This window comes from Berghia stephanieae, chromosome 8 (genome assembly GCF_034508935.2).
Source record: "Berghia stephanieae isolate SIO BIC M18660-M18661 chromosome 8, UCSD_Bste_1.3, whole genome shotgun sequence".
Lineage (NCBI taxonomy): Eukaryota > Metazoa > Mollusca > Gastropoda > Nudibranchia > Aeolidiidae > Berghia > Berghia stephanieae.
This window is the reverse complement of record NC_088367.1, coordinates 5,087,648-5,103,906: the sequence shown is the minus strand read 5'-3', so window position 1 is coordinate 5,103,906 and position 16,259 is coordinate 5,087,648. Positions and strand designations below refer to the sequence as shown.

At 37.9% G+C, this 16,259-nt stretch overlaps 2 protein-coding genes across 2 annotated transcripts in view; both read right to left on the bottom strand.

The window, feature by feature from the left end:
• Window positions 1-2,159, bottom strand: part of LOC144978064 (uncharacterized) — a 245,246-nt gene extending 243,087 nt beyond the window's left edge. The window contains exon 1 of the mRNA XM_078923579.1: window positions 2,085-2,159. The gene's annotated coding sequence lies outside the window, so the exon portion shown is untranslated. The remainder of the gene's footprint in view (window positions 1-2,084) is intronic.
• A 13,164-nt stretch (window positions 2,160-15,323) lies between these two features.
• Window positions 15,324-16,067, bottom strand: LOC144977950 (zinc finger protein 711-like). The gene has a single exon (XM_078923360.1). The coding sequence runs from the start codon at window positions 16,065-16,067 to the stop codon at window positions 15,324-15,326; it is 744 nt and encodes a 247-aa protein (XP_078779486.1).
• Window positions 16,068-16,259: the final 192 nt, after the last annotated feature.

Here is a 16,259-nt window from a genome sequence, read left to right as displayed (position 1 = left end):
GCGACTTTTGACTGCGGGAAAGAGAATCCACAACCAAATATGGATCTTTTTTTTTTCTTATATGTTGACATCAATATACCTTTTCTAGATATTTATATCTTTACACTTTTATAATCTGTATGTCCCTTAATTTACACTATGTAATTATTCTATAGCCTACAATATTATTATACTATATTACCTATTCAAAATTCGTAATGTCACTTAAAATATAGATAGTATGCGCTTGGCGAAGAAGATCATAACATAGCCATCCGGAAGTATAACAGACCAACACACAAAACTGTATCCACGAACGGTTATAGATAGTATGCGCTTGGCTAAGAAGCTCACAACATTGCCATCCGGAAGTATAACCGACCAACACACAAAACTGTGTGTATCCATGAACGTTTATAGTCAGGTTAATACAGTTCAGTGAGCATTACTCATAAACGCGGATGGCAAAAAACAATAACAAAGACATGAGTGACATCATCTTCGAACTATCTATAGTCAGGTTAATACAGTTCAGTGAGCATTATTCATAAACGCGGATGTCAAAAAACAATAACAAAGACCTGAGTGACGTCATCTTTGAACTATCTATAAGACCGCTTGCAAAAAAAATCACGGCTCCACATTTCGTAACTTTGGAGGAATTTGCGATATTCCGTGATCACGGGGCCATGAACGGACTATTATAAGTTTCCATGTTATCGAGGTCATTGGTCACATTGCAAAATGTGGGACCCAAATTGTGAAAAGTGTTCACAGCTTTTGAAATATCTATCATCACGATTGGTTTGTTTGTTTGTTTTTTGTTCAGCTTGCACGTGGGTATTTTTTTACAACCTTTTAAAAACAAATCAGCGTGGGACATCAACCAATCACGTGTGAGATGACTCAGACGAAACCTGAATGTTATTATAGATCGTTCCCATTGTAGCACAAAAGTATGGGTGACAAACATAGTAGTAGTAGTAGTAGTAGTAGTAGTAGTAGTAGTAGTAGTAGTAGTAGTAGTAGTAGTAGTAGTAGTATAGTATAGTAGTAGTAGTAGTAGTAGTAGTAGTAGTAGTAGTAGTAGTAGTAGTAGTAGTAGTAGTAGTAGTAGTAGTAGTAGTAGTAGTAGTAGTAGTAGTAGTAGTAGTAGTATAGTAGTAGTAGTAGTAGTAGTAGTAGTAGTGTAGTAGTAGTAGTAGTAGTATGTAGTAGTAGTAGTAGTAGTAGTAGTAGTAGTAGTAGTAGTAGTAGTAGTAGTAGTAGTAGTAGTAGTAGTAGTAGTAGTAGTAGTAGTAGTAGTAGTAGTAGTAGTAGTAATAGTAGTAGTAATAGTAGTAGTGGTAGTAGTAGTAGTAGTAGTAGTAGTAGTAGTAGTAGTAGTAGTAGTAGTATTGGTAGTAGTCGTAGTATTGGTAGTAGTAGTAGTAGTAGTAGTAGTAGTAGTAGTAGTAGTAGTAGTAGTAGTAGTAGTAGTAGTAGCAGTAGTAGTAATATAAATAGCATTAGTTGTAATGGCACTAGTTATAACTCAATAAACCAAACATAAAAGTAGAGATTTTTAAAAACCTAACTTACCAATGAATGAATGAGACTCGTCAGGACGCACGAAACATCCTCCAGAAAACACAACACGAATCATACATAATCTCCTAGATTGAAAACTTGAAGGCAAATAAACCAGCAAGACGCGAGGCCTTCCGAAAGCTCCTACATCCCCAGTATTCAAGTTCTAGTAGGGGGTTTGGGAGGAAGGATACTTTTTTTTATTTAAAAAAAAGTCTCCCCCCCCCCCCACTTCCCAAACCCCCTACTAGATCGTTATAAAAAACAAGAATACTGGTGATGTAGGAGCTTTCGGGAGGCATCCCAGCAAGACAACTTTTAAAAACTACATTCACTATTTAATTTACTCACGAATGAGGAATAACAAACAGCTCGTTAATTCGGTCAATTTTTAACAAAACATTGCTGGACTCCGTAATATTCTATTATTAACGATATATTTAAAAACAAAGATGACAAACGAACGATTGACAAATTAATTAATTCGAAACGTCCAGTTTGGCGAAAGATCGTTATTAATTTCAGTCACCCCTTACAGATTGGAAGTCATAAACACTGCGCGAGAGTCAAAGACGTCGGGTTGGAATTTGTTATGATTCGGTCCACGACTCGTTCATCCCACCCCGTGTGATATCGGCCTGCCTGTCTATGGTTTGTTTTGGAAGCTCACGCACTCTCCGGCGTTCTCCATCGGATCAACTCCCGGCGCCTCACTCGATTCCTCGTCATCTTAAAACGGGAACTTGTTATTTTATTGACACACCAATCATCAGGACGCTGTGCAGCGTGGTGGAGGGGGTTGGGGGGAGGGGGTTAAGATGTGGGTTGAACAGCTTATAGAAAGAATGAAATTGACATCACTCAGCTCTTTGTTTGTTTTTAGCCCGCCATTTTTATGAGTAGTTCTCACTAAATTTTATCAATCAGACTATAGATAGTATGCGCTTGGCTAAGAAGCTCATAACATTGCCATCCGGAAGTATAACGGACCAACACACAAAACTGTGTGTAACCATGAACATTTATAGTGTGGATAATACCTTTTAGTGAGTATTGCTCATAAACGTGGATGGCAAAAGACAATAACAAAGACCTGAGTGACGTCATCTTCGAACTATCTATAGGGGGATAGAAGACACAGTAAGTACCACAGACTAGGAATTCTCTATGGTAAGAACCTCCCTGCCCACTATGGGAGGTCAGGAATCCCACCCAGAAGAAGAAGAAGAAGAAGAAGAAGAAGAAGAAGAAGAAGAAGAAGAAGAAGAAGAAGAAGAAAGAGGTGAAAGTAGTAGTAGTAGTAGTAGTAGTAGTAGTAGTAGTAGTAGTAGTAGTAGTAGTAGTAGTAGTAGTAGTAGTAGTATAGATAGTATGCAGATGACGTCACTCAGGCTTTTGTTATTGGTTTTGCCATCAGCGTTTGTGAGTTGTTCTCACTAAACTGAATTAACCATACTATAAAAGTTCATGGTTACACAAAGTTTGTGTGTTGGTCCGTTATACTTCCGGATGGCAATGTTGTGAACTCCTTGGCCAAGCGCATTCTATCTATAGCCTAACAGTCGTAATGTCCTACATCATAAGTGTTGCTTTTGGCTAGGGACGCTTTGAGCACATTTAGTGGATATTGTTCTATCTATATAAAAGGCTCGATTTTTTTTTCTTCTTCATATAATAATTGTGTGTGTATTTTTTTAATGTGTCGTCCAGAACTGATCACTCAGAACCGTTCAGATATTTTAACATAAAAACGTCCGTGGTCCTTACCAGATAAATATCCGAACATTTACAAAGAAATAATATATATATATATATATATATATATATATATATATATATATATATATATATATATATATATAATAGAGCATTTATATAGAGCAATATCCACTAAATGTGCTCAAAGCGCTTTACAAGGGGTCAACAGCAACATTTAACATGTAGGACAGGACATGCCGCCTTTTAGGCGATATTACAATTTTTCTGACAAAGACGGCCAGGTACTCATTTTACACCTGAGTACGGTGAGAGAATGTGAGTAAAGAGCCTTTTCCAAGGACTCAGCTATGCGCCGAGCGCGAGGCTCGAACCCAGGACCTTCCGATCCGAAAGCGAGTGTCATACCACAGGAAGACATAGCCGCACAATATATATATATATATATATATATATATATATATATATATATATATATATATATATATATATAAATATATATATGAATCATATATGAATATCATCTCTTTGATGTGAACTGTATATATATAATATAATATAATATAATATTTGACATGCGGCCCAAAGATGGAGCCCCCCCCCCCCCCCCCCCCCCCCACCCACACACACACACACCCACATGACCAGACAATCAACCCAACGACCCGAGAGAATCAAATCAGCTAATGGTCATCCACTAGAACCACAAAATGGGTCTTGGCTGGACTACTTAGCCAAATTGGATGGCCAGGATATGACCTAAAAGTGTCACGACTTAAATGTACCGAGTGAAGAAAAAGAAATCATGTAAAAAAAAAGAAAAACAAACAAACAAACAAACAACAAATAACCACCAAATAATAAAAGCAAATTACTGTCAGCTAAAAAGAAGAAAAAAAAAAGGAAAAGATCTTTGTATCAATTCATCAAGTGTCTTATTTACAGGAAGTTGTATGATGTTTTTTTTTTTTGTTTTGTTCTTTGTTGTGGTTTTTTTTTTTTTTTTTTTTGGGGGGGGGGGGGGGTGTTTTTTTCGCACTTCAAGCACTTTTGACAATTATAATGTTTGACTCTTTTTTTTCTTGTGCTTGAGCTTTTAGATCACGCAATATCCACTAAACGTGCTCAAAGCGCTTTACAAGAGGTCCCTAGCCAACAGCAACACATAACATGTAGAACAAGACATGACGCCTGTTAGGCGATATTGCAATTTTTTTATTTTCCGACAGAGACAACGCTGTTAGCGGTGAGAGAATGTGAGTAAAGAGTCTTTTTCCAAGGACTCAACTATGCGCCGAGCGAGGCTCGAACACAGGACCTTCCGATCCGAAAGCGAGTGTCATACCACAAGTCCACGTAGCCGCAAACGATCATCCCATTGACAATCGGCAGAAAGAAAGAGATGATCGAATGGATAGTCTTGTGTTGTCCTAACGCTTATTATCAGGCCGGCTGTGTGGTCTAGTGGTATGACACTCGCCTTCGGATCGGAAGGTCCTGGATTCGAGTCCCGAGCAGCGCATAGTTGATGATAACATCTCGTAATTTGAAGAATATAAACATGAACATTTTTAAACAAGACCTTGACCATAACGTTAAAAATAAACATGATGCGAATGGTCTCCACGAGTCAATTGTTGGTTCGGTGGACAAGCATGCTCCCTTAACAACTAGAGCAGTAAAAGTGAGACGTCAAGCACCCTGGTATAATACCGAATATAAAATTGAATGGATTAGCCAGGAGGCGGGCAGAAAGAAAATGGCTCAAGTCCAGAGATGCTGTCGATAAGAAGCGATACATCGCGGCTAGAAATGATGCAAAAGCCGTCAATTTCAGGGCCAAAAAGAAATTCTATGAAGAAAGCCTCAAAAACGTGGGACGTTCGAGACAATTCTTTGCCTTGACCAAGGAACTGCTGGGACAACAGACGCAACCAGCTCTCCCATCTTTAATCGATCGTGCAGATCTACCAACTCGCTTTGGTCAATATTTTAAAGAAAAAACGGATACCATCAGGAAGGAACTCTCGTCTGAATCGATCCCTACAACATTTGACAAGTTTCATGGTGATTCGTTAACACATTTTTCAAAGATTACTGAAGCTGACTTACGTGATTGCATTATGTCGTCTCCAACTAAAAGTTGTGATTTAGACCCCTTAAATACTGCCATTTTAAAAAAATGCATTGATGTAATTTTAACACCATTTACATGTATTGTTAATAATTCGTTGCAGTCAGGTGCTGTACCAGACATTTACAAAGTTGCTCATGTCAAACCCCTTTTGAAAAAACCTGATCTCGATAAAGAGAACTTAAAAAACTATCGCCCTGTCTCTAATCTTCCTTTTCTCTCTAAGATCTTAGAAAAGCTTGTTTTGAAACAATTACTGTCTCATCTTAAAAATAATTGTCTTGAAGAAAAATTTCAGTCTGCTTATAGGCAACATCATTCAACGGAAACCGCACTTGTTAGGGTTGTTAATGATCTCCTCTCTGTTATAGACAATGGTTCATGTTCTTTGCTGAATTTGCTTGACCTATCGTCTGCTTTTGATACTATTGATCACAATCTTCTTCTCAAACGTCTTGAAATTACTTATGGCGTGTCTGGTGCAGCGCTTGATTGGTTTAGGTCATATTTGTTTAATCGTAAACAGATTATTACGGTGGATGAATATAGATCGGAGGAAATCTTTCTTGATTGTGGGGTTCCCCAGGGTTCAGTACTTGGACCCGTTCTTTTTGTTTTGTACGTTGGCCCTCTGTCTAAAATCATCAGAAGTTTTGGTCTGTCTTACCATCAATACGCTGATGATACGCAATTGTACTGCGTTTCCAATATGAGAAATTTACAAGAAGTATCAGCCAATAGTAAAAATTGTATCCAAAGTGTTAAGAAATGGATGAATGAGAACAGACTGAAACTGAATGATGATAAGACGGAGGTGCTGTATGTGGGGAACAGGAAGTGGAAAAGTGAAACAGATTTGAAGTTGGGGGATGCCTCTATTCAAATTGTTGACAAAGTGAAAAACCTTGGCACATTCTTAGACTCTGGACTGTCGATGGAGCATCAGGTTAATAATTTGGTTAGATCTCTCTTTTTCCAACTAAAAAAGATTGCTTCCATTAGACGGTTCATATCTGAGGATGTGACCAAGCACCTGGTTGTGTCCCTCGTACTATCGAAATTGGATTATTGTAATGCTCTGCTGTTTGGCGTTTCGCAATACAATCTGAAACGTCTTCAGATTGTCCAAAACAGCGCTGCCAGACTAGTATTTATGAAGTGTAGGTGCGACTCTGCCGGACCTCTACTTCATGACCTGCATTGGCTGCCTGTTGAGAAAAGAATTAAATTCAAAGCTTGTGTTTTAGTGTATCGTTGTCTTGAAGGTACTGCCCCTTCCTACCTTTCAGAACTAATTGAAAGATATTCAAAACCCCGCCCCTTACGTTCGGCCAGTGATTCCACAAAACTAGTTGTCCCTCGAATTCGGAAAAATGCTGGAATGAGATCCTTTTCTCATTTCGGACCCTCTATTTGGAACGCCTTACCGCAGAGCATTCGTGAAAAAGAATCTTTGTCTATTTTTAAACGTTCGCTTAAAACATATTTGTTTCGATTTTAGTAGATGGTATGAGAAGCAAGATAGGTTTGGTTTGTGTTGTGTGTTGTGTTGTGTGTGTGTATGTGTGTGTGTGTGTGTGTGTGTGTGCTTGTGTGTGTGAATGAGTATGTTTCAGCCAAAGTAATTTGTAATTTAAGCGCTTAGAGTCTGGTGTCTCGGAGTTATAGCGCTATATAAGTTTTCAGCATTATTATTATTATTATAGTTGTCCTTGGAAAAGACTTTTTACTCACATTCTCTCACTGTACTCGTTTGTAAAATGAGTGCCTGGCCGTTAACAACATTGTCTCTGTGCGTAAATAATTGTAATATATCGCCTAAGAGGCGTCATGTCTCATCCTTCATGTCAAGTGTTGCTGTTGGCTAGGGACCCCCTTGTACGTTTCGTGGATATTGCGTTATATAAAAGCTCACCTATTTTTTTTTGTTTTTATCTCTGTCTGTCTTTGTTTTGTTCAATTTTGGAGATGTATAATGTATACTAAATAGTCTCTGATGTTTTTGGGTTTGTTTTGTTTTTGTTTTTAAATTTTGGACAGTCTTGTTTATTATCATTTTTCAAGTCTTAGTTTTTTTATAGGGTTTTACTTTTCCGGCCCTTGTGACACATTTAGGTCACTTCAGCGCCAGTAAAAAAGGAGGGAAATGGAATTTACATCTGACCAAAGCACCCAAGAAAAAGTAAGACGAAGGGGAAATGGTTCGTGTCGTGTTCAGACCTGACATGGCGGGATTTTGCAAAACGATTCCCAAATTTTGCACGCAAAATCCCATATTTTGCAAGTTAAAAACAGCAACATTTGCATACCCCCCCCCCCCCCCACCCCAAAAAAAGGAAAAATTATTTGCGATTAATTTTCCTAAAAACCTTTAATTAGTTCATGAAAGAGAAAAGCATTTTGTTTGTTTTTAAGGGTTTCACGGCGCTTGCAACAAATGTACGTAAAGTCATATCAGCGCCAGTAAAAAGGAAGAAAATGAGATAGTAAAATCCAATTATCTTTCACGTTCTACACCAGCTATCAAATTAAATGAGTAAAAAATTCGTCTTCTTTTTCGTCTCTTTTTTTCTTTTTCTTTGCAAAATCTCGAAAATTTGCAAAATATTTGCTAAAATTTCCAAAAAGTTGCAGAATTTGCGGCCGCAATGTAAATCAGTGATGTTTTACGATTTTTTTGAGACCGCAATGCGGCCGCAAGCGATGCAAAAAAAAAAAACAAAACAAAAAACGGCCACGCCAGTCAGATGTAAATTCCAAGATTATCAGGGTACTAACTTTGAGATCACTTCAAATTCTTATCCGGACACAAGCATCGGATCTCACAGAGGACTATACTCAAATGCTTACAAAATATGATATTAAAAAAACCCAACCCCCCCCCCCCCCCCCCCAAAAAAAAAAAAAAAAAAACAACAAACAAACAAACATAACAATACAATAATAAAAAACTGAGAAATGATTTACATTGTGGAAAAATCCATCTCCCAAAACGATAACTATAACTATTGATGTTGTGCTTTTAGTTATAAAAACTCACGATTATCCATCAGCCGGATATAAAGTACCAATACACAAAACAATGTGAGACCTTATTAGTCTGATTAATAGATAGTAAGTATGCATTTGGCTAAAAAAAAACTCACAACATGTCCATCCGGAAGTATAACCGACCAACACACAAAACTTTAATATGTAACCTTGGTCGATCATAGTCTGGTTAATAAAGTTTAGTGAGAATTACTCATGCCATGGATGGCAAAAAGCAATAACAAAGAGCTGAGTGACGTCATCTTAATTTTATCTTTATGGGGCAGCGTTGCTCAGTGGTACGGTCTTTGCTTCATAACGAGTTCAATCACCCGCCGCTTCGCTGCGTGGCCTTGAGCAAGTCACCTCGCACTAGCTCACTTTGCGGCGCTGCTCTGCGGCTGACGCCTGGGTTATTCCAGTCTTCCCTTGGAATAGACCCTTCAGACAAATTTCCCCTATCGAATGAATACTACATTTCACTCCAAGTCGGGACCGGCACAAAACCAGGAAATCTCATTTCAAGACGAAGACAGAGAGCGAGTTAGAAAACAGATAAAGGGGAATAAATAGAAATAGAAGACACGGCAAGCAAGTTACCTCCCCTCCTCACAATAGATAGTCCGCGCTTGGCCAAGAAGCTCATAACATTGCCATCCGGATGTATAACGGACCAACACACAAAACTGTGTGTATCCATGAACGTTTATAGTCATGTTAATACAGTTCAGTGAACATTACTCATAAACGCGGATGGCAAAAAACAATAACAAAGACCTGAGTGACGTCATCTTCGAACTATCTATAGGATGACGAACGACCCTACTCACCTTCAAGCTTCCCGTGAGTTTTATGGCGCTTATCTCTATGATCTTTGTTGTCCCGATAACTCAGTTGGTAGAGCACTCGCTTCACAAGCAAAGGGACCGAGATCGATCCCGGGGGCAGTCGAGATTTTGTTTTATTTTTACCTCCAGTCCACCCAGCTGTGATTGGGTAGCTGGGTCTGTTAGATCTAGCATCCTATACAAAGGGTAGCAAACAATTGCCCGTTTCACGCTATAGACACCGAGATAAACTCCGGTTCCATGGGCCTGATGGCTCTGAAGGACTACTTTAAAAAAATATCTACTATGATCTTTCCAAAATTGTTGATATTAGGGGATGTTTTGTTTTTGTTTTTAAGGGTTTTACGGCGCTTGCAACACATTAAGGTTATATCAGCGCCAGTAAAAAGGACGAAAATGGGATAGTAAAAAGTTCTAGAATTACAATTGAAGCACCCAAGAGAGAGGAAGACATAGGGGAACTGGAAACAAATAGGGAGCAGATTTAGATTCCAAGTCAACATTTGCCATAGCAGCCTTCATTCACCTCCTCCATGCGTCTTAAGCATGTCGTTGACAAACCAAATAATTCGCAAGTTAACGATTACCGTCCCAACCTACAACAATCGACGTACGAGGAAGAAAACGAAGATTTGTCCTCAGCAGACCCTTAGAACAGATCGTTTTCTTCCTCGTCAATCGGTGTGTAGGTTGGAACGTAATCTTAACTTGCTCTTATTAGTACACATTAGCTCTTAATAGATGAAGAGTCAAGCGCGTCGTTTTCGTGATCAAGGGAGGCAACTGCACATTTACCCATCACTCAGTTTGAATTGAAAGGTTGTTTCCCTTGAAATTGGATGAGCTTATTAACCTTGCCTTCAGATAAACTTTTTTTTTTTTTTTTTTTGGTCCTAAAGAGTTATCTTTTCATTTTCAGTCAGGGACTCCACTGAGCAGTATCTGACATGGCGCTTTTGCAACAAACAAAAAAAATCCAAATTTTGCAATCTAAAAACATCAAAATGTGCAAAAATTTGCGATTCATTTTTCCTTAAAACTTAAAACCCTTATTGATATTGTAGTTCATGAAAGAGAAAGGTATTTATTGTTTGTTTTTAAGGATTTCACGGCGCTTGCAACAAATGCAAGGTCATATCAGGGCAGGTAAAAACGAAGAAAATGAGATAGTAATATCTAGCAGAGTAAGCGCTCTATCAAAACCTATTTTTTTTTTTTTTTGAAGGATTTGTGGCGCTTGCAACACAATTAGGTCATATCAGCGCCAGTAAAAAGGAAGAAAATGGGATAGTAAAAAGTTCTAGAATTACAATTAAAGTATCAAAAAAAAAAAAAAAGACAAAGGGGAATTTGTTCAAATAAGAAACAGGTGTAGATTCCAAGAGCACTCTATCAAAGTACTTAGTTTGAGATCACCTAAATGTATCATCCAGACACAAGCACAGGTCCCCACTAAGAGGAACACACTGTTTAGAAACCATATATAATATGTAAATAAAACATAATACAGTGCATAACAGATGATGATTTACAAGACAATAAATATCATCTCTCACAACTATCTATACGTTTGACTGTTTCCCTCCCAACTAGTCTAGAGTATCTGGTCAGGGCCAGGACAAAACCAAATAATCTCATCCCAAGACAAAGACAGAAAGCATGTTGGAAAACAGACATAGGGGGATAGAAGACACAGTCAGTGCCTCCCTGCCCACTATGGGAGGTCAGGAACCCCTCCCTGCCCACTACGGGAGGTCAGGAACCCCTCCCTGCCCACTATGGGAGGTCAGGAACCCCACCCAGGCCTTGGGATCAGAAGGTCCTGGGTTTGAGGCGTACTCTGAGCAGCGCATATGTAGTTGAGTCCTTGAAAAATGATCTTTCCTCATATTCATATTGTCTCATTGGATTCAGGTGTAAAATGAGTACCTGGAAAAATCAACTGACACAAAACGGCCAACATTCCTATTCCCTAAGGGAATTCCACAGACTTGCTCTTATTTTATTAGCTCTTAATAATAGATGAAGAGTCAACAAATAAATAAATACATAAATAAATAAAATGGAAACTCGAGCTTGAATAAACAAACAAGTACAAACTACAGCCCAGTACACGAAATTGACCAATGGATGGAACACAAATCACGGTCAGGTTTATTATTAGGCATTCATCGCAATATCGTCTGTGATCAAAATATTTTCTAATAAAAACCATTATCAACAAAAACTAAAATTAAAGACAAACACAAATATTCTTTTCTGAAAACAGGCTCAACCATGCCATAAATATCAAAATGTCGTGCTTATTGTAATGTTATTCAACTTTAAAAATGAGCTTTTATAAAGCGCAATATACACTAAACATGCTCAAAGCACTTTTCAAGGGGTCCCTGGCCAAATTCAACACTTGACATGTAGGACGAGACATAACGCCTGTTAGGCGATATTACAATTTTTTCGGACAGAGACAACACTGTTATCGGTACTCATTTTACAGCTGAATATGGTGAGAAAATGTGAGGAAAGAGCCATTTCCAAGGACTCAAATATGCGCCAAGCGAGGCTCGAAACCCAGGACCTTCCGATCCGAAAGCCAGTGTCATACCACAAGACCACATAGCCGCAACTTACCACTTAGCCGAAGAGCAAAATTTGAATTCACTTGCCCAAACAAATAAATGAATTATTAACATTTTAAAAATCGACATATTTTTTTCATAATTGAAAATTTCTTGCTTGGTTCAAATTAAAATGATCTTTTAAATGGCAAAAATTTGACATAATATTGTGACAATTAATGCTGACGTACAAACCTCATATATTGAATTTGGGACCCTAAACTAATGAATGAGTAGAATGTGCGGCTATGTGGTCTTGTGGTATGGCAATTTGCTTTCGGATCCAAAGGTCCTGGGTTCGAGCCTCGCTCAGTGCATAGTTGAGTCCTTGGAAAAGGTTCTTTACTCACATTCTCTCATCGTGTAAAATGAGTACCTGGCCATTAACAGCGTTGTCTCTGTCCAAAAAAAACAAAAAAACAATTGTAACATAGTCAAATAGGGGTCATGTCTCGTTCCTCATGTTACGTGTTGCTATTGGTCACGGACCCTTTGTAAAGCGCTTTGAGCACGCTTAGTAGATACCACGCTATAAAAAAGCTCAAGTTTTTTTGTTTTCGAAAAGAGAAAATAAAATCAAACAAAATATATATCTAGAAATTTCCTATTGTGACCAAATCAAGGGTACAAATCTACAAATCAGGAAAGTGAGTGGAGCAGGCACTTATGTTGATAACAACAAGACATGAAGTCAGTAGAAAAATGCCGAAAGACAATTGAGAATAAAAATTTCACGGCGGCGATGGGGTCTCAAACCAATGACCTTACTGGTACGACAACTCCACCTGGCCGGGGAGAACGTGACTCTATCGGTGGATAGCTCATCATACGGTAGATTCACGCTCTCCCTGGCCTCTGACTCTGAGCTGTGTGGCCTTGACCAAGTCACCTCGCCCTAGCTCAATTTGCAGCGCTGCACTGCGGCTGACGCCTGGGTTATTCCATTCTTCCCTTGGAATAGACCCTTGAGACAAATTTTCCCTATAGGATAAATAAAGGGATTTTTTTTTTTTAAATTTAAACTATTCTATGAAGTAATAAGAGTTATAGATACTTCCACGTCCTTGTCCAGCCACGCTTCCAATCTTGGTGCTATTTCACACAAGACTTGGTCTATCAAACACCAATGTTAACAACACGGTTAAAGTTATGAATTTTGAACCCCGCAGAATTACAAGAATGAAGAGGTATTTTTATTCCACCCCTCTCCCTAAATATCAACGCGTAATGATATCGTGTTTACAATAATAATTTGTGACGTCAGATTGTAAATCGTTAAATTTCACTGAAAAACAGATTCCTTAAAAAGAAGTTAAGTATCATTTAAATGTTTTTGAAGACGTCTTTTATATTAAAAAATGACAACATAGGAATCGATTAGAATAAATGATTTCTTACACAGTTGTGTTTTGGAATTCGAACCTTGTTCCCAACACGCAGTCGCAAGCTCGTGCAGCGGTTGGGAGTACGTCCGGAATTCCAAAAAGCAAGAGTTTGTAAGAATCGTAAAATATTCTTGAGTCTTTGAAAATTGTTGTACGTGTTCTTGTTTTTTTTCTCGTCTTGATCATTGCCAATCTCTCCTTGCTGACCTCCTAGATGTGCGGCTATGTGGTCTAGGGTATGACACTCGCTTTCGGATCGGAAGGTCCTGGGTTCGAGAATCGCGCTTAGCGCATCGTTGAGTCCTTGGAAAAGGCTCTTTACTCATATTCTCTCACTGTACTCAGGTGTAAAATGAGTACCTGGCCGTTAACAGTGTTGTCTTTGTCCGAAAAATTGTAATATCGCTAACAGGCGTTATGTCCCGTCCTACATGTTAAATGTTGCTGTTGACCAGGGACCCCTTGTAAAGCGCTTTGAGCACATTTAGTGGATATTGCGCTATATAAAGCTCAATAATTATTGTCAATCTCTCCTTGCTGGCTTCCTAGATAAGAATCTTAACAGATTTCAACGAGTTCAAAACAATTGTCTAGTCTTAGGAAATACCTGATTTTGATAGTCCGACCGAAATGCCAATCCACCTCCATTGGCTCTCTGTCAAGGCTAGGATTGAATATAAAATTCCTCTTTCTGTTATAAATCTGTTATAGGCGAGTCATTTTATGAACCTACCAGTAAAGGATCCTTAGATCTGAAATCACAACTCACCCTAAAACTAAATTTAAATCTTTCGACGATTGAGCTTTTTGCACTTTTGGCCCAAAAACTTGGAAATCACTTCCTGAACCATTTAGATCCTCTACTAGTCTTAACGTCTTGAATACAAATCTGAAAACATAGCCTTTTTAACTCACTCAACCCAAACACCGACTATATCCGTAGTATACCCGGTGTTACTTTTCCCCCATTCCTATTTATTACATTTTTCTGAGACAAATTATAGGCGTAATATCAAAGCTAATGTTTTTAGTTTTTACTTGTTTATGGTAGAGTTGAATAAAAATATCTATTCACATGCTCATTTTTAATACATTTTTTTCCAATTTTGAAAAGTAGAAACAATCCCTAGGATTGAACGAGTTAATGAATATCTCAATTAGTTATTATTCAAAACCGATGTACCTTATACTTAAATTTACTGAGTCGTGTTAGAATATAGAAATGTGTGTATAGTGCGTATTATGTCCACAGTAGTTCGAATATAGTCCCAACGGTTGTAACCTTTAAGCGCTTTGACACCTCGGTATATAGCTTTATATAAGACTCATTATTATTATTATTAGTTATCTAGAAATAGAAAAAAAAAATTTTTTAAATACCAAGTTTGGCTAAAAAGCAGCATATTAAAATTCTACAAAAAATTTGCAAAGTTGATTGCCCCCCCCCCACCCTTTCCCCCCAAACCTTTTTTTTTAACTCACTCAACCCTAGATTTTTTTTGCTACTTTACAAAACTGGAAGAAAAAAATGTATTAAAAATGAGCATGTACATAGATAGTTTTATTCAACTACCATTAACATGCAAAAACTAAAAACATTAACTTTGAATCTACGCCTATAATTTGTCTCATAAAAATGTAATAAATTATCAGCATGGAGTAAAAGTAACTCGGGTAAACTAGGGATATAGTCGGTGTTAGGGTTGAGTGAGTTAAGCAAGTCAATCTGGTCTTCTGTGTTTAATTTTTTACTCTTTCAGACGTTTGCTGTCAAATGTTCTGGATGGAATTTGTTCATATGAGACGTATAATTCCGTTTGTCATTGAAACCTTTCTCACATTTTTTACTCTTTCAGACGTTTGCTGTCAAATGTTCTGGATGGAATTTGTTCATATGAGACGTATAATTCCGTTTGTCATTGAAACCTTTCTCACATTTTTTACTCTTTCAGATGTTTGCTGTCAAATATTCTGGATGGAATTTGTTCATATGAGACGTATAAATCCGTTTGTCATTGAAACTTTTCTCACATTTTTTACTCTTTCAGACGTTTGCTGTCAAATGTTCTGGATGGAATTTGTTCATATGAGACGTATAATTCCGTTTGTCATTGAAACCTTTCTCACATTTCTCACAGGGATATCTTTTCTCCCTTGAGTGAGTCCATAAATGGGCTTTACAGGAAGACTTCTGAGAAAAGGCGAATCCACAAATGGAACATTTAAACGGTTTCACTCCAGAATGGGTGGTAGCAATATGACGAACCTGGTTAGGCTTATTATTAAATTCCTTCCCACAAATGTGGCAACCGTACGTTTTCAATGGAGTTGGACTGTGTTTCAATCTGCGGTGAAAGTTCAAACCGACCATACTAGCGTATAACCTGCCACAAATTTCGCAGCGCAACGCATTCTTATCCTTGTGTAAGAGTTTGTGCGTGTAATATTTATACGATGTATAAAACGACTCACCACATATCTCGCAGCTGAATGGTTTTTTACTTAGATGGACAGTTTTCATATGCAACTCCAATTCCTCAAAGGAGGGGAAAAGCACACCATCATTACATATAGGGCAATGATTGAGCTCTGTGTTGTGTGTTGATAACACGTGTAATGCATACGGAATCGTGTTGACAAACTGCAATTTACAAAGAGAGCATTTGTATGGTTTATCCTCGTGTACTAAATTACAACCCTGAGACTGAACATGCCTAGAGTTATGCCTTTTGATATGGATTTTAGCAGCAGTGGAGGATCTAAACGATTTGCCGCATTGTGAACTCATTGTGCTCATTTTTAATAAATTTTTTTCCAATTTTGAAAAGTAGAAACAATCCCTAGGATTGAACGAGTTAATGAATATCTCAATTAGTTAGTTATTATTCAAAACCGATGTACCTTATACTTAAATTTACTGAGTCGTGTTAGAATATAGAAATGTGTGTATAGTGCGTATTATGTCCACAGTAGTTCGAAT